Raw genomic sequence first — 26,228 nt, 5'->3', positions numbered from 1 at the left:
CCCCCCCCCCCCCCCCATTTTAGCTGTTGGTTCAAAAATGATTAAAGTCATTGTTTCTCTTGTAGTGAAATCCATATTTATTTGAAGAAAATCATTCATTTTAGCATGTCATGTCAGTTCATTTGCTTGTTTAATTTCAAACGGGTTTAAAAATCTATTGATTTGTCTAGTTTGTATGTTTAAGATGCATATGTGGTTATCTTTTCAAAATGCTTTTGCATTATCTGCTTTGTTGATAAGTTAATGCTAACTCTAAAAACCCCAGACGATGTCTTTCATTGGCCTTTGATATGACAACTGCTGCAGGGTGATGAGGACATTGCCCTCATTGGCTCATTTGTTGTGTTCTTTTTGTGGACTCTTAGTTTTATTAACATTTTGATTGAGTTGGTGGAACTGCTGACCCTCCACGGACTAATGAATTGCCTGCACCGCTTAAGGGAGATGAGTGGTTTGGCAGATATGGTTGGCCCAAAGCCGAGTGTTTTAACTCCAGCGCTCACTTGCTGAGAAGGTAGACAAGAGAGGCTTTCAAAAGAGGTTTATTGTTTATAAAATCCCACATTTGCAACCTCTGCTGTATGCGTGATTGCGCGTGCATGTGTGCTTCTTGAGCCTGACCCCAATTTACACACTGCCTTTTCCTAGCGAAAGTCATTGATGTTCTTTTAGCTTGCGCCGAGTTTCAGGCGTAATTTGTGTGCGGCCAATTATCTCTCCAGCTTTGAAGACTTTTCTCTTGCTTCCCCAGGTTGGGATGAAAATTAATTTGGAGCTTCCCGAGAGCCTCAAAGCCTAAATTATACTCTGGTTTAAAATCAAGGATCTCTTGCTTTTAATTTGACATTTTAGGTTTGATTTCTTTTAGGCTTGGAAACACCTTAATTGCAGTTTGAACTGTATCTCAGATAAGCAGATTTTTCAGTGGTCTACTGCTGGAAATGTTCATTTGTATTTTTTATTAAATATACTTTTTCTGGATTGTTATGTTTGCTTAGGCTCATTCTGGGTTTAGCTTGGTCTAGCAGTTGTCTAGTTGGTCTTAGAAACACACTTGCAGAACTTTGAACTGGTAATGGTTTACGATGTTGCTGCTCTGTTATCTGTCTGGTGTTTACATGGGTTTGAATGTACATAAGTTGTTTGTTATATCGATAGGTAATGGTTCGAGGATATGGCTTAATTATTGATAAATATCAGTCTGAACTCCCTGACGGTTCATAGTTCATTTCCGACATGTCATATTTCAATTACAGTTCAATCAAGAAACAAATTAGATGTTGACCTAAATGCAGGACTAGTTTTAAAGTCATCCATCATCTAATTTTATTTGCATTTCACATTACAGTCAGCATGACTGTCATACGAAATTGTAGACGACGGTGTGATTTTGGAAGGTTTGGATGTGTTCTAGAGTTCTGTCTCCTCATCCTGTCCCTCGCTCAAGCGGCTCCGCGCCGATTCCATGGGATCCGTCTGTGAGACCGCCTGTGACAGCTCTCCTGTTCATGGAGTCAGAATGCAGACATGCTGAAAACACAGCGCACACATTCTAACCTCCCATGTGTGCCTCCTCTGGAACATCTGTCCAGCTGTCAGCTTGTCTCAGCCAATCAGATTCTGCTGTGGGCAGTAACTGTGGAAGTGTAGCTGGAGTCTTCTGTCTGCGCGTGTGTCTGTCTCTCTCGGAGGAATTTGAGAGTGTGTCAGAGCATTGCTCTGTGCTTTTATATCAAATATGTGCATGCACACACACACACATACACACACACACACACACACACTCCCTCTGTGCTTGTTTACCAATAATGTGCAGAGATGTGAGCAGCAGATGGTTCCTAATTTGTCTTTTTTTCTCTGTATGATTTTTCATGTTTAATTCCGATTTCCAAGTAATGCTGTCAACTTATATCATTTTCAGAACATTTTTAATAGAAAGTGGTTTGTTCTCAGCAGAAAACTGTGCAGCGATCCTTTTTGCTTAGTGATGTCCGATTGCCAAACAAATTATTCTTTTGAAATGGTTCTTTTTAACTAAAACATATTAGGGCTATAAATAACATTTTATGTGCACAAATTTGTAAGCATTGTAAAAAATAAATTAATAAACCATACTTGAACTGAAATAAAATAAAATGCTGTTATTTTTATAAAATAAAAACCTTTTCATAATGAACAAATTATGTTAATGGCATTTTGGAATCATAAAAAATTTAATTTGACTATCTATAGCTCTTTTAAAAACATAGTGATAAACAACAGTATTGAACAAAATATTTAATACTACAAAAAAAAAACTTTATGTAGGCTAACTTTTTTTTTTTTTTTATCTGTTCACTGAAAATGACTTCAGTGCTGGTGTCATTTTTTTATTCAACAAAATATTGTTCACTACTCAAAAACATCGTAATCTGAGTAATGAATCAATAATGTTTAACCTTTTCAATTTAAAGAACCTTTCAAATGAACCAATAAATGAAAGTCTTAAATGCTCAGGTTTCTCATTTCAAGTTCCCCTAAGATGGTGTTTTTTCATAGTTCATAGTTTCCAACTAAAGTTAGTCGCAATCTGCAAGTTTTCATGGAGGTCCTCTAACATTAGTTAGTGTGACGATAACTTTACCCAGTTTTGTGAATACGTGAGCCTCTTCCCCCTCACGGTAAGACGAGCCCTGTGTGACCAGTTCGTAACGCACACTATCTCTTGGCTGTTAGATCATAGCACCTTTTACTAGACCGCTTCTCTGAGAGACTCCACTCTGAAGTCCCATCCCTCATCAGTGGCACAGGATGGCGCTTCAGATAACTGTGCAGCGATCCTTTTTGCTTAGTGATGTCCGATTGCCAAACAAATTATTCTTTTGAAATGGTTCTTTTTAACTAAAACATATTAGGGCTATAAATAACATTTTATGTGCACAAATTTGTAAGCATTGTAAAAAATAAATTAATAAACCATACTTGAACTGAAATAAAATAAAATGCTGTTATTTTTATAAAATAAAAACCTTTTCATAATGAACAAATTATGTTAATGGCATTTTGGAATCATAAAAAATTTAATTTGACTATCTATAGCTCTTTTAAAAACATAGTGATAAACAACAGTATTGAACAAAATATTTAATACTACAAAAAAAAAACTTTATGTAGGCTAACTTTTTTTTTTTTTTTATCTGTTCACTGAAAATGACTTCAGTGCTGGTGTCATTTTTTTATTCAACAAAATATTGTTCACTACTCAAAAACATCGTAATCTGAGTAATGAATCAATAATGTTTAACCTTTTCAATTTAAAGAACCTTTCAAATGAACCAATAAATGAAAGTCTTAAATGCTCAGGTTTCTCATTTCAAGTTCCCCTAAGATGGTGTTTTTTCATAGTTCATAGTTTCCAACTAAAGTTAGTCGCAATCTGCAAGTTTTCATGGAGGTCCTCTAACATTAGTTAGTGTGACGATAACTTTACCCAGTTTTGTGAATACGTGAGCCTCTTCCCCCTCACGGTAAGACGAGCCCTGTGTGACCAGTTCGTAACGCACACTATCTCTTGGCTGTTAGATCATAGCACCTTTTACTAGACCGCTTCTCTGAGAGACTCCACTCTGAAGTCCCATCCCTCATCAGTGGCACAGGATGGCGCTTCAGATAAAGGAGGAGAATTCTATTTATGTCCGCCTGTAAACAAAGTCCCAGTGAGGGAGAGCTAATGACCTGAAACTGACGAGAGCCTGCAGGGATATCTCACTCTCCTTCTCCCTCTCTCGCTCATCTTGTCACCCTCTTTTTTTTTTCCTCGTCCTTCTAGTCATGGTGGTAGTAGATGGGAGAGTCAGGCTGAAAAGAACCGTGTTGAAGCAGTCAGTTTTCTGATGTGAGGAGAAAGGATTTCAGGTCCTCGGCCCAAAAAGGAGTGAGAGGGAGGAAGACCAAGAAGACCGGAGGAGAATTTCTCCTGGGAAGAGACTGTCGTGAGAACAGCTGTTCAAAATGTACTTTCTCGCTTTCCCACTTTCTTTGGCCCCATCTCTAGGTTCAAATCCACTGCACATCAAACATTTATCATACACTTTTATATCAAATCCTCTAGATGTTGGACCAGTGGTGTTTTTGAAGAGCTTTTGATCTTCGAAGCCTCTAAGTTATTGACAGAGCGAATTGAATTTCTCGTGACATATGGTTGTGATCGTATATTTAAAGTATATTTTTGATTGGTCCCGTGTGGATCTACTAACTCTCATACATTTTTTTTCCCTCAGATTAATTACCTTCTTTAGTTTTGAACGGCATCTGATTGATGTTTCCTGCGAGGTGACAGCTGCTGGTTATTGGGGAATGCTTGATTGATCCGTGCTGATGGAGCAGAGACGAGCCATGAAACTCTCCCATTGATTGTTACTTACGACGTGTCTTGAAGCGCCAGGCCCATTCTGTTCTCTCTCTCCTGTGCGAGTGACAGACTTGTGCTGGGTATTGAAACAGGGATTGTTAAGCAGACGCTTGGTGGTAAAGCTTTGTGTTATGATTGAAGGGCAGAGACGGCATCTTCACGGCAAAACCTGAATTCTGCGCAAACTTCTCCCCTCCCATATACTTCACATCGACACGTTCGCTAACCCCGATGACAAGTGAAATGCTGCCGCTTGTGACTTTTCGTTTTATCATTCAAATTCATCCCATTGATGTCGTCGGCTTTGATTGACAGGCAAACTTGAGAGAGTAGTGATAGCAATCAGTCCTCATCAGCTGCGTTTGTGACCGCGGACAATAGTTTCTCTCTTTCGGTTTTCACACTCGCCGTTTTTTGCACATCCCCCTCCCTGCTGTCACAGAAAACTCAGACGATTGCATTTCTGTCACGACAGAGGGCTATTAATCTTTTAAATCCGAGCCAGACCTGAGCAGCATTGTGTTCTGGAATCTGAGAGCGCTCTGTGGAGACCACTCTGAGAAAGAGCGAATGGGGGAAACATAACGGGCTCGTTCTCTTTGTGATGGAGAAACCGAAGCTTTCTGAATGCACACAATATTAGAAATCCAATCTATTAGAGAGCGAGTGATAGATGAGCAACATGCAGATGGTGAGGTGATTGTGAAATCAGGCTGCCCGGCTTTACCTGATATCCCTTCGGCCCTCTGCTCGTTCGCTCTCATCTAACCCGTTGGCCCGTTCAGTGTCATGGGGGTGTGTTTTTCTTGTCAAAAAAAGTCCATGTGACTTGCTTTAACCTTTAGTTTAGTAGAGGAAGGTCATTGGGTGGTCTCCGCTCTTTCGAAAAGGTTGTTGGTCATGGGCTTAGGCCAGGAGATGCAGAATCGCTGTGTTCAGGCACCCTTGGAGCAAATCATGTGAGTTCATTGCCTCGCTCAAGGGCAAAACAGCAGTGGAAAAAAACAGGCACATTAGGAAAAAGTTAACATCCTGTGTGTCCTGTGAGGCATAGGAATCAGTAACCCTCCATTAAGCTCTGTTATAGGTAGATTTTTAATTTTGTGTGCAATACTTCCTGCGATTTTGTTTTTAGGCTGTTTTTTTATGCCTTACGCAGTTGCTCATGTGTTTTGGATGGTTTCTTGGGTGTTTTGAGTGGTTGCACACCCCAAACCTGATATTTTGGTCCCTAGATATGGCTCCAATCCCTCCTTCAGTGTAGGCCTATGAAAAATTTCCATCTGTTTAATCATCCACCAGGTGAAAATCCTAAGTGTAATCGTTCACAAAAGTAACAGCACGTCTCTCTTCAAGTCACATGATTTGTAGTATAATTCATGTCCATAACACTTTAGTTTAGTAGTGGTTTGAACAAATTCCTAACAAGTATGAGCAATAGTAAAAGTGATACTTGGCTTAGCAAACACTGCTAATTATGTAGAGAATTTTCTTTTGTTCATGTATGGTTTTTTTTTCATGTCAAACAGCAGACAGTTGAGAAATCAGCTCTAACCTTTCATGTGAACTTTTAAAGCAAGGCCACAGACTCATTTTATCACAAAACCAGCAGGCAGTTCTCACTGTTAATAAAGTGTCGCCTTGTCGAAGGCATTAAAATGTATAAAACTAGTGAGTTGAGGAAAACAGCGCAGAGCCTCTAAAGAGCATTTTTATGGTGAAGTGAGGTTATTAATATTAGTTCAATCGTGCTTCTTTTAATTGCTTATTTGGCATTTAGCATACACTTTTAATTCAAAGTGACTCACGGTACACTAATTGCAAGTACAATTCCCCTGGAGCAACAAGAGGTCAGGCCTCTTATTCAAAGACAAAATGGTAATCGGTTCTCAGAACTTGACGGTTTCACCCCTATATAGAATCACTGTGTTTTGTGCTGATGCCCTCTCATACCCTCAGCCCCCCTCTCCCAATTAGGATGAGGTGTTCGGGTCCCCACCTGGGGAAACTTGATCCAGACAGGGTTGGCTGGACTGAGAGCTCCAGACAGGGTTGGCTGGGCACAGTGGTGCACAGAATGGTGCTACTCGATAGGGGTTTCTCCCAAGGACTGCTCAGGGAAGAAACTCCGTTGAAATTCTTCTCCAGAAAAACATGTTTTTGCCTTGCAGGATTCCCAACCAAGGAAGATAAGGTTGTGCAGAACTTACTACACGTGTGGAGTATCCATTGCTTACCCCAGATTCACTCTTCCAGTTGTCAGTCTATCTGTATTTAATTTGAGAGAGTGGAAATCAGTCTAGATAGATCTTCCTGAACATCTTCTGCTAAGTGAGCTTTTTATATGGTTTATAAAATGTGTAAGACAACATGACACAATATCAAAACTCATCTAGCTTCCTTAATGTGATGTATTTCCTAGTCAAAATATACAATATACGATAGGGCAGGACTTGAATTGTGAAATGCACCAGCATTTATTTAATTTATTTTTTAAACTATTTTATTATTTTATTAATATTCCTGTGTTTTATCTGCAACGTTTTTCCATTTTGGGAAACATTTCCTAATTTTTTCAAACATTTTAAATTTCCAATCTTTTTCTTTAGTGAATAAATATTATTGTAGTTATGCTGTAAATATATTTGTCATTTTATTAGCTAAAAATAGCTTTTTTATAAGTGCAGTCTTTGGAATCATTTTTTAAAATTTGTACCCAGTAAATTGTCACGGGAACCCTGGCATTGTTTATTGGTTAAAGGGATAGTTCAGCCAAAAAAAAACAAAATTCTGTCATCATTTCTTCAGTGGAACACAAAAAAGTACTTGGTTACAAAGTATGTTGTTAACCAAAACAGTCTTTGTAACCATAGATTTCCATTGTATGGACAAAAAAACACTGTGATAATTCTCAAAATATCTTTTATGTACCGAAAGTCATACAGTTTTCGAAAGCCATAAGGATTGTGAAAGTGATGACAGAATTTAAATTTTTGAGTGAACTATCCCTTTAAAAGAGCTTAAAAGGCTTTTCTTTTTGTCACGATATCATGTTCTTCCGTTTAGTTTAGCCAAACAGTTTATCCGTCTAAATATTTGTGAAGTTTCCCAGCTTGCTGATAAAAAGCTTGCTGTTTGTTTTGATGATGCTCTGTCCGTCAGTAACCGTATCATCTCTGCCGGCAGTGTTTACTGTCCATTATGTCCAAGCAAACACAGCCGCCGCTGATCTTGTGTGCTCTCCACACAACCTGTCTCCTCCGAGTCTGGATCATAAAAGTGCATTCAAAGCTTTGAAATGCCTCCGCTCTCCCAAGCCCCAGACACTTGCTGCATAACTCAGCTGTGTGGAAGCATTTCGGCCCCCCTTTGCCCGCCCTTACGGCTGCCCCGGCCCTGCTCCCCGTATTCAGGCGTCTCTCTTGACTTCTCCAGCCCTTTGTTTCCTCAGAGGATGGATGCAGCGGGCGGGGAGGGTGCGAGCTGTTCGATCAATAGCCGCTCCATCTGTCGGGCCTGTGGCTGGGGCTCAGGGCGGAGGGTGGAATTCGGCACCGTCTGTGGGGTGTAAGCAGGGGGCTTGTCACCGGATTCTGCCTGAATGGGGGCTCAAGGGCTGCGGCGCTGGAGTGGGGCGGTGTCCCCCCACCAGCCTCTGCTTTTATGCCGTCTCCTTCCTTGGCACAGTGGTAGCTGACTGGCGTGTGTGGATATATATGTTTGTGTGTGTGTGTGTAAAATGAGAGGCGTCTATTGTGTCATTTCACAAGCTCCCGGGAGACAGGGTCACCTTGTCCCCCGCACAAACGGTGCCCTCTCTGGATATTTTGTCTGTGTCTTATATACGAGGGCCAGACACCCAGGCTCTGAGCACATCTATCTCTCATCTCACCCCTTTTCAGATTCCCCCTATTGAGAGAGAAAGTCTGGAACAGGGCTTTCAAAGGGGACATCTGAGATAGTTGCACAGTTGACATCATTCTTCCTGCGAGACACTGGAGAAGCTCAGGATCTGTCTGTGCAGCTGAAATCTCCATAAACTGTCCTTTTAGGACACTGAAGTCTGTATTTGGATTGTGAAAAACTGTGCTGCCCATTCAAGGCCCAATAGTTCTGTTAACATGAAATCAAAATTGGATTCCCTATTTAGTTTCCTAATAAATGCTTATCGTTCTGTACAATTTAATGGCACATTATGCTATGTTTGCTTTTATAATCTTTAGTCAAAATATAACTGTCCCTTCTTTGAAACTAGTTTTAGGTTATATTAGGCCATAAATAATATCATAGTCTAATGTTTCACTTTACACAATCAAGTCAAATCACGTTGGATAAAAGTGCCATGATTTTATTCCTGCTTTCTATTCAAATTTATTCAGTACTGTATCACATGAGATATGCTTGTTTGGGGTCAAGATTTTTTTTTTTTAATTAATACTTTTATTCAAAAAGGGTGCATTAAATCAAAACTGACAGTAAAGACATTTATTAATGTTACAAAAAATACTGTTTTTTTATGAATGCTGTTCTTTCTATTTCTTTCTATTTACCAAAGAAAATATGTATCATAGTTTCCACAAAAATATTAAGCTGCACAACTGTTTTCAGCATTGATAATAATTAGAATTATTTTATTTGGCACCGAATCAGCATATTTTCAGTGATTTTTGAAGGATTATGTGACACTGAAGACTGGAGCCCAGTTGAGATCGATGTGCGTGCTTTTGCCTGCTCTTCACTATTTTAAAATATATTAAAATGATATTTTAAATTGTAATGATATTTCACAATGTAAACATTATTATTTTAATTAATAATATTTTAATATTTACATTAATATTTTTGATCAAATAAATACAGCCTTGGTGAGTATGAGAGAATCTTACAGACCCCAAATTTTTAATTGTTTGTAACTCGGTTTTTGTTATACAAGACCTGCATATATCTCTGCGATTAAGTGTTCCAAAACTTTGGCTGTTGTGACATCTGCTTTGCCTTGATCAGCGTACTATGATGAGGAGTGTGGTCCTTGGGGAGTCTTCTCTCTGCTGTTATTTAGTGGCATTGGCTTCACATGAAGGACATACAGTGGCCCCAACCTTTCTGGCTCTGGCTCTCTCATGGCCACTGATGCATTTTTTCAGTGCTAAAAGACCCATGAAAACGAAGAGCTCAGATCTGAGCCTGTTTTTTTTAAGTTACCATCAAATTTGACAGAAAATACAAAATACGATGCCAAGCATGTGTCAGCAGGCTTATCTTTTGCTGTCTTATCTGCTTGGTCATTTCTTTGATCCCGAATAGCTCACGGTTTAGGCTGACCGTTCTCCAAGGCTGTTAGCTGCTGCAGCATCTTGTCACGTAAATCTCAATTAACTCCAGTTCAGCCGTCAGAGACCACACCGCTCCTAAACGAGCCCTTTATTACCTCATCTAATTGTGTGGCTCATTAAAGCCGCTAATCAAAGAGACTCGCATATCCAGCAGCAAGGTTTTGTGGCGCTTAACTCAGAGATGCTGAAATCTTTCAAACGAATGGTATGACAGCAACTCTGCAGCACTTTTTTGTCCTTCTAGTGTCTTGAAGAAAAGTGTTTCAGAGGGACTTTAAACCTCCTTTGCCTTTATTCCCAACCAGGTTCCTAATCTATATGGGTAGATCTCACAAAAACATTACCCAGGTGACATTTCACCCTGCACTTTTTCCTTTCCTAAAAAGCCTTTTTATGGGTCCTGAGTTGAGTTGTTTGTTTAGGCAGTAAAAACATTTTTGCTGTGTTCAAAATAATATAAAAATAATAATAAGACTGCTATTTTTATTATTTTTGTTGTTGGTTAGTGTTGTTAACAAAATTTAAAATTAAATGTATATGAAATATAAAAAGTCCAAAATATAATAATAATATTTATTATTATTATTATTTATATATTAGTAATCATATTATTAATAATATGACTATTATTATTGGTGTTGTTGTTATTAACATGAAAAATTTAATATATAATTTGAAATATAAAAAATGAAAAATATAATTGTTTTTCATAATAGTATATTATTATTGTATGTTAGTACTATGGTATATAATGGATTGTTTTGCATGAAGAAAAAGCTTGTTTGTAGCTTGTTAGAGTAGATATTTTTTGTTTGTTTATTTATTTTCTTTTGTATATTTCTTACATCCATTTCAATGACAATTTTCCAGCAAATTCTAATTACATAATGTGTTCAGATTATATTGATTGTCATTACATTATCATGTAATTTCTACATAAGTAATTTCTGTACTGTATTATAGTGAAACAAACTCTGTAAAGAGCCGTTCACACAAAATGTATTTTTCCATTCCAATGCGCTACTTTTCCATTGTTTTTCTATGTAAACACGTACTGGACAGACGTGTATGACCGTTGCGCTCGTGTCTTTTCCAGCGTCTTGCACATGAGTGCTGCATTAAGACGCCGTGTCAAGTTAAAAGAATTTCAACTTTTACGTGCAGTGCCACTCAACAATGTCAGTTCCAAAACAGTGGACCGATCAGAAACCCCCGGAGGTGGGGCAAGCATGGTAGCTTTTGTTTACAGTAGCACTTGTTTTATTAGATGGCAACATGGCAGAGGAGACACTCATAGTGGCTCAAATTTTTAGACACAAAGACGCATTCTGTGTTAAAGGCCCCTAATAGTGTTTTTGCTTTTGTGATGACTTTAAGGCAGTGTTTTACAGATGTGCATGTGATGTTTTACTGTTTAATGTGAAAAATCCTCAGTATTAGGTAACTGCAGTTCTGCTTTGCCAGCACAGGCCAATCCTGCTTTCTTGCTGGTGTTCCCAGAAGAGCCCTGGGTACCTTTGAGCCTCTGTGAGATTGGTGTAGAGAGGATTGTGGTGGTCACAGAGGGGTTCGTTTGCTCTTAATAGAAGCACTCACTGGCTATCTCCTCAAGCCAGCCCAGAGCTAATTTGAGACAAGGAGGATGGGTGTTTGCTGTCTCTATGTGCTCTTCTCACCTCGCATGCTTTTATCACACTGTTTTAGTAGCTGAGGTTTGGTGGGGAGGGAGGGAGAGAGAGAGAGTGTGGAAAGGGACATCTGCCTTTTGTGTCTCCTGGGTTCTTCTCCTTTACTCTCAATTAAGAAGATTTAAACAGACAGTGTTTGTCTTTGCCCACACTAAAGAGGGAGCCTCGGCAGGTTTGTGTGTGTGTCTGTGTGTCCAAATACACACGGCTCAAAGCCTCTCTCCATCAGGCGGGGTTCGTTTGAGAGTATGGCGGCTTTCAGTGCAGGGGAGAAAACTGCAGTGACAGCACAATGAATAAATTGAAAAAGGCTTGTGTAGTAAATTGTCTATCGCTGGTGACAAACGATCTGATAGGAGCGCGCGGAGGCTGCAGACGCCGCCGTCCCAGCAGAGCTGTGAATAACTGGCCTATCTGCACGCTGCTTAGCACACCGGCCTCGCGCACAAGCTTAATAATTTATACGCTGTGAAATATTGCCCCCCCTGCGCAGATACGCCCGAGCGTTGGCAGGCGGTGGGGACGAGCTCTGGGAATGTCCCTTCAGTCTAATTTGGGAGACAGTGGCATCCAGAGGTTTCTCCCTCTTTTTTCCCCCTCTTTTTTGTTAGGAAAGGTCCTTGTTAAACATGTGCCCACGTAAGTTTCACTTAGGCCTGTATTTAGGAATTAGAATGACAGGAAGAGAAATTTACTGAATTGTAATTTTAAAGAAATGTAACCATCTGTCTGTCTGTCTATCTGTCTTTCAAACTATCACTCTATTGTTCTATCTGTTCTGTTAGTTCAAATGGAATAATTAAACTGGAATTTAAATTCGTTCTCAATTCAATTCTGAATGGCGCTTCAACCCTACTGCCATAAAGCCGTTCATTTCTACACTTTGAGTGGGACTTTGCTTAACTTTTTCACATTGGCCACATTCGCTGTCGCTCAAGTCACCTCAAAACAGCAACTTTCATTGAAAACAAATGACTTCTGGTGACTTTGTCACTGTAAATCGCTCTGTGTGAAATGAAAAGCCCCTTTTATGCTGTTGTGGACATGATGAAACGTCATGCTCACAGGCTTTTATAATTTCTTAGGCTAAATTTCTCACTTGTCATGTAAATCTGAGTTCAGACTGAAGGCTGTTAGAAATCTAGTCCATCCTCTATGGAGGTGTCCTCTCGCTGTGAGGGGTCCCTTGAGCCCTAGAAACCAATTAAAATCTCTTCCTGTTGGGTCAGGTCAATTTAATGCGGCTTAACTTTTTGTTTGTTAGTTTGTATCTACACATACATTTCCTGTGTGGACCCTTATACAGACTTCTGAAGGTCTTCAAGTTGCTTTTGTGTGCCTTGGCCTGCTTTATTTTTATTTTCTTAATAAACTAGTTTTTTTTAAGGTTCCTTTTGGGCCCTGCAACCAATTATGCAAACTATAAAAAATTTAAGAGGGACAGTCTTTTATAATTAAATCCTAAAGTAATAGATTCTGTTAAATATGCATGAGCTTGGCTTTATAGATGAAACTGGAATTAATGTCTATCAGAGACCCGACCAGGAAGGCACAGAGGAAGGGAAAGAAAAGGAGACTGGGATATCTTATCATTATTCTAATAGGGTATGATTGCTGTGGACAGAGGCAGACTGTCTACGGCTAGACAGGACAGCCAGTTTAATTGTTGCAAGTATTGAGCAAATTTGCCTAGGCCGGGCAAGCTGAGATGCTGAAAACCGATCCAGCCGTCCACTGGTTCGATTATCTTGCTTCTTTTTTTTTAGGATGAAAATTGTGTGGTTGAATAGGAGGGAGATATGTTTTGAGCTCTGGTTTGTTTTTGGCAGGCTGTGTGACAGCTTAATGAGCAAGTTAAGGAGCGTGCATCGGAAGGTCAGGGACTGCCGATCAGAGAGGGAGTTGTATATCGCCACACAAAGTCTCCTCACCCGTATCCTGTACACTCAATCTGTCAATCTCTCGTCAGCTCTGCTTACCCCACCAACGGGACACACGCTGTGCTTGCCATAAAAAAAAGATCTTTTCTTTTGGTCTATTTATGGTAAATTCAAAGGCGCATCCAAGCAGAAAACGTTTTTCAAGGTCTTCACAAATGTTCTAGACATGTGTGAATTGCCCTTTTGCCCTGTTATTTCCTATGTAAACTGTAAACCGAGACACTCTGTTGTGACTTCCACGGTAGAGTGGATGTAGCTAATTGCGCGTTGAGTTCTGGGCAGAAGAGAAGGTCAGTTGCCGGTCCTTAACTTCCACCTTGACACCGCCATTATTCCCACAGCGAGTCAGGCTCTGCTCTGCACTGCTTGCATATATATATACATATACATATATATATATATATTTTTTTTTTTTTCTTAATCCAATTTTTTTCATTATATTTTTTCATTTATCTTTAAAAAATTTTAGTACACTTTTTTTCTGAGTCCCTTTTTATTTTCTTATTGCTGTTTTTAGCCCATTCCAATTGTTTTATTTTTAATCATGCTATACTGAAATATTTCATTTTATTTTAATACATTTTAATACACAATTTTTCTGAACCCATTATTTTATCGTAATTTTTTAATCACCATTTTAAATAAATTTTTCGACAGTTTCAGTGAACTCCCTAAGCATCCACTTGTGACTCAATATGAAAAGTGCTGATCTAGATTATGCTCTCCATATTGATTTTAAAGGGGTCATATGATGCGATTTCACGTTTTCCTTTCTCTTTGGATTGTTACAAGCTGTTCATGAATAGATAAGATCCCTAAAGTTGCAAAGACTAAAGTCTCAAACCCAAAGAGATAGGGATGTAACGAATCTTATCATTATTCTAATAGGGTATGATTGCTGTGGACAGAGGCAGACTGTCTACGGCTAGACAGGACAGCCAGTTTAATTGTTGCAAGTATTGAGCAAATTTGCCTAGGCCGGGCAAGCTGAGATGCTGAAAACCGATCCAGCCGTCCACTGGTTCGATTATCTTGCTTCTTTTTTTTTAGGATGAAAATTGTGTGGTTGAATAGGAGGGAGATATGTTTTGAGCTCTGGTTTGTTTTTGGCAGGCTGTGTGACAGCTTAATGAGCAAGTTAAGGAGCGTGCATCGGAAGGTCAGGGACTGCCGATCAGAGAGGGAGTTGTATATCGCCACAGAAAGTCTCCTCACCCGTATCCTGTACACTCAATCTGTCAATCTCTCGTCAGCTCTGCTTACCCCACCAACGGGACACACGCTGTGCTTGCCATAAAAAAAAGATCTTTTCTTTTGGTCTATTTATGGTAAATTCAAAGGCGCATCCAAGCAGAAAACGTTTTTCAAGGTCTTCACAAATGTTCTAGACATGTGTGAATTGCCCTTTTGCCCTGTTATTTCCTATGTAAACTGTAAACCGAGACACTCTGTTGTGACTTCCACGGTAGAGTGGATGTAGCTAATTGCGCGTTGAGTTCTGGGCAGAAGAGAAGGTCAGTTGCCGGTCCTTAACTTCCACCTTGACACCGCCATTATTCCCACAGCGAGTCAGGCTCTGCTCTGCACTGCTTGCAGGGCAAATGTTTCATCTCAAGGAAGTCTGTGAGGAGAAATAAAGGAGCTTATGAAATATTAGATTATTGGGCGGCTGAAGTTTTGCCTTGGAGGTAGAAGTGCTTTTTCTCGTCCCTGATGTATTTGGTGGCTTGTGGCATAAGGCCAAAATGAATGGTTCTAGCCGAGAAGTTAAGACAAGAGTGTTAGCATGTAAGATCTCTGTAATAGCCGAACTTGTTCTCCTAAACAGCAATTTTCGAGAGGTTTGAGATTTGCCAAAATACCTGTCTGCAATAAGAAGTCAGTGATTTAAGTATGAACACAAATATTTTTTATCAAATTCTTGCTACATCAAGGGCTATCATCTAGGTCAGGTGTTCTCAAACTTCTCAATGCCATGGCCCACCAGACATGATGATTCAATATATATTATCATATATAAAGACCCATTTATACTGAAAAAAAAAAAAAAAAATATATATATATTTTTTATAATTAATAAATAATTATTTTATTACTGCAAAAGTACAATATTCAATTTTTTTGGCACAAAAAAATTGCTTTTTGCTATAATTTTCAAACATCTTCCCTTAACATTGTATATTTTTTAAATAAATAACATCAACATTAACTTTATTTTATTATTGCTAAACTATAATGACTCCACAGCATCCCTCAAAATCGAAGGTAAATGAGCAGTTTGCAACCCATTTTATTTCCATGAAATGACATATTTTAGAATGAAACTGGATAAACAATGAGTAAGTTTAGTGAATTGAGTGAATTTAGTTTTAAAGGCAATTTAGGAATGAATTTAGAAATGAGTGAATTTAATTTAAACAATTTAGGATCCTTGTGAATACTCATACCACCGCAGAATCAGTGCTAAAAATCTGAAAGAATTTCCGTCACACGCTTGAGGAATTCGTCCAATCACAACGCACTGGATAGCTGGCCAATCAGAGCACACCTCGCTTTTCAGAACGATGAGCTTTGTAAAAATCGACGCGTTTCAGAAAGGCGGGGCATAGAGGAGAAACAATAATGTACAGTATGTGGAAAATATTGTGTTTTTTGAACCTTAAACCACATAAACACATTTCATTACACCAAATACACAAATACACTTTTTTAGCAACATCATTTGACCCCTTTAAAGCTCTGTTCTACTGTATGTTAATAATTAGGTAAGTCTCATTTGTGTTTTAGGGAAAACTTCTGAGATATAGGAATAGTTCACACAAAAATGAAAGTCAGTTACCTATCTGTAGAATACAAAAGAAGATGTTTTAAAGATTTTTTGAACCCAAAAATGACAAAAGTCAAGTGAGCTCAACTTTATTTATTGGTTCTGCATATTTAGACATGGCGTGTCTCAGTACGCTTGACGTTTGTTATCATTCACATCAAACTTGCAGCAACAATCTCAATGCTCCAAGTCTGAAATGTGCACATGCACAAATACGATTTGTGAGCTATACTGGAGGGCATGATTTTCATTTTTGGATGAACTATTTCTTTGAACAAAACAACTGAGAACATTAAGTCTCCTGAGCTTTAAAAGAGCAACCTCTGAGCAATGTTTTCCCCCCTGGGTATATGCGTGTTTGAAGTGTGGATCCGGCAAGCAGAGAAGCTAAAATGTGACACCCGGGATTAAAGGAGGGCAGTAGCGCCTACAGGCATGATTTTGGGATATCTAACCCTTTTAATACACCGTGCCATATCTCGAAACCACATTTAACCGCCGACTCAATCCCTTCCCTCTTTTTTAGCAGAAATGCATATTAATAGATTAGTGAGACGAGGGGTTTGTGGAAATGCTCGGCAGTTAAAACGGAGGTCGAGCTTTAGTCTCCCGCTGGTCTATTTTATTTACATTTTTAAGTCAATGGCCACATCCTCTTCGCAGTGTAATTTAATCGGAGACTCTGTGGTTGTGGGCATTATCTGCGCTCGGAACAAAGACAGAGCTGCTGGTTTTTTATTTTATTTTTAACTAATCTTCAGATTTCTCCGCTCACCGAGCTACAGATCACTCCGCCGGGTAAAGACAATTACCAGCCTGCTTTTTCATGCTAATGCAATCTCTAACTAGATCTCTTCCTAAAAATGTGGGGGAGAGAAAGCGAGAGATAGGAAGAAGGAAAGGGTTTTTTTTAGATTAACATTTAATTATGGACAGTTCCCCGTCAGCGAAGCGGAGGGGTCAGGAGAGGAGGGCAACACACAGAGGGAAAGGGCAGGCAGTAATTTAAGATGCTGAACTCTGCTTAGGGACGTGTGTGTGTGTGTGTGTGTGTGTGTGTGTGTTTGCCACGCTGGAGAGAGAGAGAGAGAAGGTCAGAGGGCACGTCTCATCATAAGCAAGGTTTTGCATGACTGCACCTATTCTCGAGTGCCTGCGTAAGAGGTTTCAGGCCTAGTGTTTGTTTTGTGCTAGGATTTTATGACATCATCCTCAGGATAAACAGTGTTCTTGAATAAGCGGAGTTCCTCGGCCTCATCGGATCAGAAACTCAGTCTCGGATGAATCTCCCAAGCCTCACTTGACCTCATGATCGTCAAGCTGTCAGTGGCGATTTAAGATGCTTTTCAAGACTAGCGGAGGAGACTTCACAAAACCTTCTAATGTTCTCGGAGAATATGACGTGGGAGTCAATGGTTGTGCGATTACACAAGCGTGTCAGGTAGAGTTGGCATGTGTTTGGAAGCAGTCTGCTTTGTATGTCATTTTGCAAAGCAGCTTTGTCTCGGAAGCACTGAACTGGGATACCTTTCCTTGAAGGCTCCTGTACACATATCTGAGACTTATCTAAAGCGTCCTTTAGATGTCCTTTCTTAGTGTTCACCTTCATGTAGATACACACGCACACGTGAATTACACACATACCTCACCTTCGCTACCTCTTGTCTCTCGTAAGGGGAATGATAACACGGGTCTTTATCAGGCCGACTGTGTGATATGGAAGGTGCCGGATATATCCTGCCTCTGGGGCAGGACAGGGCCGTTATTCGCGCTCTCTCACTTTCTCTCTGATTATTGGACAGAAAACTGATAATCTCAGAGGAAACAATGTCTGATAAAGCATATATATTTGAGTGTGCACTGCACATCCCTGCACAAAATATGTTTATGCTTTGAAGGATCAGTGGGAGTGAATGAAATGGTGGTTTGGTCAGGTAACTGAATGACTACATTGTGTTTTGGCAAAATAAATTATTATTATTATTATTTATTGTAAATGACTTTTTTTTTAATTGAAGGAAATGGAACATAAAATATATGTAAAACATTTTATAAAATTATGTTGTTGGTTTATCATTTCTAGTTTTTGTCATGGACAATACAAAAACGTCTCAGGTTACTTGTGTAAACATGGTTCCCTGAGTAGGGAACGGCGTTCCCCATAGCGACCCCTAGAGGACGCAGTTCGAAGTTCCCATGAAAGGGAACTCCTAGTTGACTGCTTTTTTTGTGCTCGCAAAATGTATTTTTCCTCACTCAATGGTACACAGCAAGATCCCCAGAGTTAAATCAACTCTGCTCAGAGTACATATTGTCCCAATCTACAGAGTGTTAAAGTAACACTGAAGCAGAGTTACCACTGTTGAGGATTATGTGATACGTTTTCATGTCTAAAAGCCTGAGCAGTAGTTGTTCATCTTCAACATTGTTAACAGCGGGTTTTCTTTACTAATGCTCACTCATCAATTAATTAATTGCTTAATTATCCCATTAACTTTAACTCAGCTTCAGTGTTACTTTAACACTCTGTAGATTGGGACAATATGTACTCTGAGCAAAGTTGATTTAACTCTGGGGATTTTGCTGTGTAATGGGAATTGAGGTCAGATGCCTGCAAGTGCATTCTGGGATACTGGCAAGTGTCCTCAGAGAACACTGATACAGTACATAGAGGTTCAAACTTTTTAGCTTGAGTTATTTTCAATTTATTTGAACTATTGATGGTTCATTAGGTTGTTATTTATCATAACTCAATGTCAGTGTGTATGGTTTACTTATTTGTCTTTTTCTCACTCCCTCAAACGACATTGGCTTATCTTTTAGACTTCAACCCCTCAGACTGTGATCAAACAGCACAAACAATGAACAAAATACAGCAAGAGAAGACACTTGAATATTCACACTAACAAATGAATGCCTTCAGGGGGTGTGGGGTGTTGTGCATATAATAGGCCATTGTTTTCATTTTGTGTTAATCCTAAACAGGGTCCTTGTGTTATGTGAATGAGTTCAGATGTGTGATGGCCAGCACTGTGCTTTTTTTTTTGTTTTGTTTTTTTAGTTTAGCTGCTCTTTTCTGGGGATTGTTACAGTTTAACGGACAACCAATTGCTCTGATGTGTCTTTATTTAGATGTGTGACCTCTATAGACTTGGGCTGTGCAATCTGTCTTTTCCAATTTATTGTATTTAAATGCTTTGTAAGAAGAAAATAAGCCATGCACATTGCTTTAGCTTGCATATTTATTCATTTATTGCTTGATAGATTGTTTATTTATTTAGATTTCTCCGCATTTAAAACAAGTTTTAAATCACTCAGTGTATGCTGAGTTTTATTTATTTAATTTATTTTTCTTTTTGGTTGATATTTGATTTATACTGTTCAATATTGGATATTTAATCGTGCATACATTTGCTCAATATTATTTTTCTGCTATTTTTGCAGACATAATTTTAATGTCAGTGCATTCCTACTTGTATTTATTTCAACCACAAAGACATTTGTTTGTAGTTTGATGCCAAACAAAAATGTCAACCCAAAACACAATAAAAACCATATAAACAAACAAAGTCTGACATTGTTTCCTAAGTAACTTTGCTTCCATATTGCGCTATTGGTTGGATAAGGAGAATGTGACAATCTCCAAATGTCATTTTGATGGTTAAAAAATATCCATGGGTGTATTTTATGAACGCATCAGCACTAACTGCCCTTTCACTGCTTTAGACAGGAAGTTCTTCCATGTGATCTCACACGCACAAAAAATTCATTCAGCGTCTCGTCTCAGCAGTCAGTTAGCTGCTGCTTCAGCCATCGATGTGACAGCATTAATGTGGGCTACTGTAGCGTGATTCAACATAACGGGCGTGCGGTTTGGCGTGCTGTGACAGAGATAGACTTCTTCGTATTATTATCTGGTTCCCGCTTACGGGCCGCGCTTTGGCTCGGAGAGCCGAAATCAAGAATTCACCACTGCAATATGTTTATGTTCATATTTCGAGCTGCAAAATAAACCATCTTCCATCTGCTTATGCTTGCAACAATGGCTGACCTGTATCTGACCCTTTAGCAGATGTGGATATTGTGTGCGAATATTGTTAGCTATTGAATGAAACCGTATGTATAGGGGAAACGCGTGCGTATATTGTTTGTTTGTTGTCAGCAGGACTGTTTGCGCTCCGTGGGTTTTACGTCCTCTCCTGCATTCATGTGTTGTTAGGAAGCGCCGGGTCTCCTGTGCGTGTGTGTCTTGTTAACAATCGCTGGATTTATGTCCCAGAGTGTATGCCTGTCCTCTCTGAAGGATTGTTTGTTTGTTTGTGTGTGTTTTGCATCCTCGTTTGTCCTTGTCCTGTTGCATTATTTGTGTGTGCGACTTCTGATTTTGTTTCTAATGTCGCCTGCTCAGCATGTTTGTGTGTGTGTGTGTGTGTGTGCTGTGTGGTGAGGTTAAGGGGTCGGGGACTCTGTCTGTCCCTCTAATGGGCTCTTTCATTGCTTTCCATTCAGCGGTGCGGTGTGTGTGAGGGATTATGGGGGACTGTAGTGGCTGCTTGTTAAAGCCGAAGAAAAGGGTCTGGGTGTGTCGATTGGATTAACTTGTTTGGGGCTTATTAAGAGGGGAGACGCACAGGCCTTTTAAAAGCACTGCATGGAGCTCTCTGTCTCTCTCTCTCACACACACACACACACCGAGCTGGCAGGTCACCATTCAATTAGGAAGAGAAACCCCCCCTCCTCTCCGTCCCTTCGCCTCTCTCAGATATTGTAGACAAACGCAAACCCTCTTTCCTTTCTTCCTCCTTTACATCAATGTACATAGATTCCCTACAGGCTGAGTCTATATTTGTCATAATGGAGGATTTTATACACAGGAAATCAACTTTTAGCCATCATGCTTTTTGTCTTAGGTTCTTTTATCCTCACTAACACCTCTTTTCGTTCTCACCTTCCCCTCGCTTTCCAGCCTATCGATCTTTTCGGCTCTCCAACAGAAATGCACTTCAGAGAATTCAGGGGGCTTAGGTCAGCGTGAGGTTAATTCGCCCGCCAGAGATCTCGGCATGCATCAGACAAACTAAGTGCATGTCTACCTGAAACTGTATATTGTTACAGGTTCAAAAGCACTTTCATTACGGAAGCTGATTTATGCACAGGCTACTTTGACTTAAGCTGCATGTCTCCATTGGAGATTTCAGAGTGTTTTTGTAATAAAAAGTTATATTGTAGTTTGTTGGTTCACATTAAAAGCAAAAAGGCTGCATGGCGCCACCCAATCACAGTCTATCAGAACACTGCAGACTTGCAGTTGTGTAAAACAAGATGTCAGCCCAACAAGAAAAACTGGCAGCAAGTGCATTGTGAATTTTCTAGCACTGCAATATATCGGTACCATATCAGTTATCATCCATTTTTTATAGGTGTATTGGTTTTTATAGGATATTTTTCTCATTTATCGAATTTTAAAATTACCTTTGGTGCCATCCAATGTGTGCTTAAAGGTTAAGGTCAAAGGGTAAATCTTAAAATGAATATCCATTTTACATACTGTACATTCCTAAATTAACTTTTAGAATTTAAAACAATTGACTAGTTTTTAGGGTATTTATTTTAAGTTTAGACGCAATAGTGCTACATTTTAATATATTTCATAAACAGTATTTTTCATATATTTTAATAGGATATTTTAATTGCATATGCTCATTTATCCAATTTTTGCATTTCGATTACCTTTGCCGCCATCTAACACTCACTTAAAAGTTAAGCGCAAAGATTTAAACCTTATGTTTAAGGATTTTTACAATAAAATTAATTTAATAACATTGTTAAAAGTAATCTTTAGATTACTCAAAATTAAACTGAGTAGTGTTGAATTGTAATATAGGCCATTTATCGGTCCTTGCCGTAACATGAAAAATAATTAGTATCAGTCAGAATTGAAATATATGTGCATCTCTACATGTGATTTTAGTGCTAAATAAAACTTCTTAACAGTTTTTAAAACAAATTTCACTGTGTGAATTTTCTCTCTCATTATAAAGTGGTTCATAGAGATGCATTTAGTTTTAAAATCAGGTTGCACTGAACCCTTCTTCTCTGTGTTAGTAAGTCTGAAGGCTCTGAACACACATTTTGCAACCTGAGCCTTTACCCTAGCCAAATGGACTTAACTCCAGGATGTTCAGGAGGGATGTCTATTGAATCAGTGTGGCTATAAGGCTTAATATGAAAATCATATGCTAAATAGCATCAAACTAAATCCATGCTGTCTCGGTTTTAGCCATACAAGCACACCTTGTGTTTCTTGTAGTGGTGCAAGAGTTCAGTCCTATTTAGAATTCATCTCACTATTTTCAGGAGATTGAAGTATGCATGAGGTTTATTCCAAATGGATGGCTTATAAACCCTCTAGTTTATAAGAATACTAGAATTTGCAAATGCATTATGTGGCTTGTATCTCAGGAAGTACACAGACAAGTGTAATCACAGAAATCTTCCAACATTTGCTGTTCATAGTGCTGAGCTTGTACTGCTTTTGACTGAAGAGAGACGGCAATGAGGATTGCATCTGTAGTGGTAGAGATTTTATTTGGTGTTGCCGTTGATTTATTCAAATACATTGATAAGCACATGTTAGCTGACATGGCTACACAATTTCAAAGCGCATGTCTGTTTACTATAAATAAATATTGACAGGCAGAAAGACAGACCTGAGTCGCTTGTCGATCTCGCTCTCATTCTTTGCTCAGTTCCTCATCATCTGCTTGCATTCACATGCAGATTTTTGGAAACAGAGTCTCAGGAAGGGCTAATCCATTTCCCCGCTGTGTCAGAAAGCCATTGAGGAGACCGAGACAGAGAGATGTTTACGATGAGCTGCGATCTTTAAATAACACCGATTTCACATGTCAATAAAATGGAGCGATTCAGCACACTCTTTGGATTGCATGTTTTCGGTTGTTGTTCGCAGTTTGAGGATTTGTTCCCACTGAAAGTCTGACTGAAAAATGGGTGGTAAAGGGTTGTCAGACATTCTTACTGAGCTCCAAGATGTTTCTGCTTCAGTTTAATCACGTCACCACCTAAAGAGCTATAATTTACACAGTTGCACTCTGGCACGACTTAATTTAGCCAAGTAGTACCGGATAACATAGCTATAAATTATAGCCCTAGTTGTACCCATAACCCTAACCAATCAGGGGGATGATAGGTTAAGAATGTTGTTCAAGCCCTTAACCCCAGCCATAAGCCTAATCTTAAAACCTGATTGGTTGATACAAATGCTGTTCCAGACCAACAAGGATATTGATCCAGGAACATGTATGCCTACCTACTTAGGCAAACCATGTTAAGCATTACACCAAGGTTATTATGGTTTTGAAACGTTAATTTCCATTTTATAATTTTATTGGTCTTTATTTTTTAATATTTTTAATATTTTAGTTTTTCACTCAATCACAGTTGGTTATGGTTTAGTTTTTATATATATATATATATATAGTTTTCTAGATTCTGTTCATTTTTGCTATCTAGAGGAATTTTCATTTTTAATGTAGGTGGGTTGTAAAGGTTTCAAGTTTTGTAATATATCATGTTGAAAAAAAACTAAATCTAAAATTAATTTGAGGCCATTTTTATTTTATATAGTTATTTTTGGAGTAATGAAAGTGTTTTTATTTATTTTATGTATAGTTCACTTCACATTTAACGCTCCACATTACATTACTTTTTTTTTTTTTTACGTTATTTTATTTTTTTATTTTGCATAAAACATAATACTCCATATCATAAACAGAGGTTAAAATTAACCTATGTACCTGTATTAAGCTCATGAGGTCTTTGTGGATGCTTAACAACTGACAGTGTGTTGTCAATGAAGAACAAAGTACGATGCGCTTGCACATTTTTGCTGACATGAAAGTCCTGATCTAGGTAGCTTTGTGGTTCGATCTGGGTTGTACCCAAAAGTTCAAACCCTCCATTGTGTCCTTGAGCAAGGCACTTCACCTAAAGTTACTCCTTCAACTTGCCATTAGAATGTCTTTGCTAGTCTGAGAGTCGGCTGGTGGGTGGCAGTGCTGCCTAAAACGTAGTCAGATGGTTCTATAACGCATTCTGCAACAGAGCTGCTGTTTCCTCTGTTGACTGCCTGGCAGCACGCCCTGTTTTCTCTTCTTCCTCTGGAGCGAAAGATCTGAAGATGGAGGGAGGCAGAGTAGGAATGCAGCCAGAGATTTATGGCCCGGGGGGAGATTGATTACGCCCGTCACTGGCCCTGATGTGTGCTTGGCATTTGCCCCCCACCCAACTCATCAGCATGTTACACATACACCCACACACAATATGGCATTTACACTCCAAGCAGAAACTTCTGGAAACCGCCTCGAAACCTTTTTGGACAAAACACCATCCTAGTCGCCATCTGAACTGCAGACAGACTCTTTCTCTCTTTTGACACCCGCATCATTTTTTAAAAAAAACACCTAGAAAGTGTTTCAGCAGGTCAGCGCAGGTTTTTGTTCTTACTGTGTGTTGTGAGCAGTGATGGGTGCTTTATTCCTCTTGTGACTGAAGGAAGTGATAGGCTGTTGATGGATGGGTGCTGTGGGATGGCCAGGAAGGACGGGGCTGCTAGATTCCCATGTGATGCAGCAGGTGTGTGTTTGTAATTCAGCCCACAGAGCCGAGAGGCAGCTGGAGCAGCATTAAACCTCCACCGCACATACTTCTCTGTGTGTGTGTGTCCTCCTCCTGTGCTTCACAGGTGTGAGTTGAAGAACTGAATAAAAAATACAAATACACGTTGGAGCCGTGGCCTAGTGGTTAGCGTTGGTGCTCTGACACATGCTAGTTTGAATCTGGCTTGTGGCATTTCCTCATCCTTTTCGTATTTTTAGTTTACACTTTTATTTAATTATTTTTATTTATACTTTTTAAAATACTTTTAATATTTTAGCTTTTAAAAATATATATGTATAATTTTATTGATACTTCTAATATTTCAACTTTAAAAAGTTTATACTTAAAAAATATATTTTTAAATAATTGTATTAATACTTTTATTTACACTATTTATAATTTTACAAATTTTACAAAATATTTATAATTGTAATAATACTTTTAATGTTTACACTTTTTTTAAAACTTGTAAAATAAATTAATATTTATATGTATATAAAAAATAATTTTTTATTTTTTTATTTTTATTTTTTTTATCCTCCAGTTCCCAAATGACTTTTTTGTAATACCGTTTTTTCCATCTAAATCAGTATAATTCCTGCACGTCTTGCTTAATCTGACTACATCACTAACAGTTATGTTTTTCTTCATTTTGAAGGTCGGCCTCGGCAAACCGGTGTCTGTAGAATCGTACCTGCGTCTGCGCAGTCATGCTGGCCTGTCTGCAGAGGAGGCAGAACCCTGCACCCCAGCACGCCACGGCCATCTGCAGCAGCAGCAGCAAGAGTCTTGAGCCAACGCAACACATCAACCGCAAATGTGAGCAGAGTTTAGATTTCTTGTTGATTTATTATCATAAATGGCAAATACAAATGGTCGACAGCAAACTAGTTTGTCTTGCTGATTGCTGGCACAGTATATTAGATTTACTTCCTTCTGATGGGACCGAACACTCAGATTGAATAATTAAATGTGACTGTGTAGTTAGGCATTGACGACATTGAGGATGAGTTAAATGAACTTTGACAATAGACTTTTCTTTCACACTGTTCTATTAACAGAGCTTTTTTATGTCAGTGTGATGAAGCACATTCATGACCCCTGAAATGTTCACATCACATTAATTTCATGCCCCAAGAAGCTTCACTCAGCTCACAGTGGCATTGTTTAGACATGAATAGTTAACATCTTGTTTTTTGCAGCCTTGATTCGAGTGCTGCTGGTTTTTGTCCTTGTGCTCGAGTCTGTTCTCCTCTCCTATAGTATTTTATACTCCACTCTACTGTGCTGTACTCTACTGCAGGGGTTTTTGATGCCAAGGATCCAGAAATACAGTCGTCCCCTTGAATAATTGAAGACTTGGCTTTTATA

The 26,228-nt window shown here is 38.9% G+C and overlaps 1 protein-coding gene across 2 annotated transcripts in view; it reads left to right on the top strand.

The window, feature by feature from the left end:
* The window catches only part of LOC107741239 (protein FAM222A-like), a 69,652-nt gene that overhangs the window by 14,371 nt on the left and 29,053 nt on the right, over positions 1–26,228 (top strand). For both annotated transcript variants that reach the window (XM_016553916.1, XM_016553915.1), the window contains one exon: positions 25,516–25,676. In XM_016553916.1, the coding sequence (XP_016409402.1) occupies positions 25,568–25,676 (109 nt within the window). In that variant the 5' untranslated portion in view covers positions 25,516–25,567. The remainder of the gene's footprint in view (positions 1–25,515; positions 25,677–26,228) is intronic.

Source organism: Sinocyclocheilus rhinocerous, unplaced genomic scaffold, assembly GCF_001515625.1.
Source record: "Sinocyclocheilus rhinocerous isolate Xijiao unplaced genomic scaffold, SAMN03320098_v1.1 scaffold615, whole genome shotgun sequence".
Lineage (NCBI taxonomy): Eukaryota > Metazoa > Chordata > Actinopteri > Cypriniformes > Cyprinidae > Sinocyclocheilus > Sinocyclocheilus rhinocerous.
The sequence above is the reverse complement of the archived record's forward strand: the minus strand, read 5'-3'. Positions and strand labels throughout refer to the sequence as shown.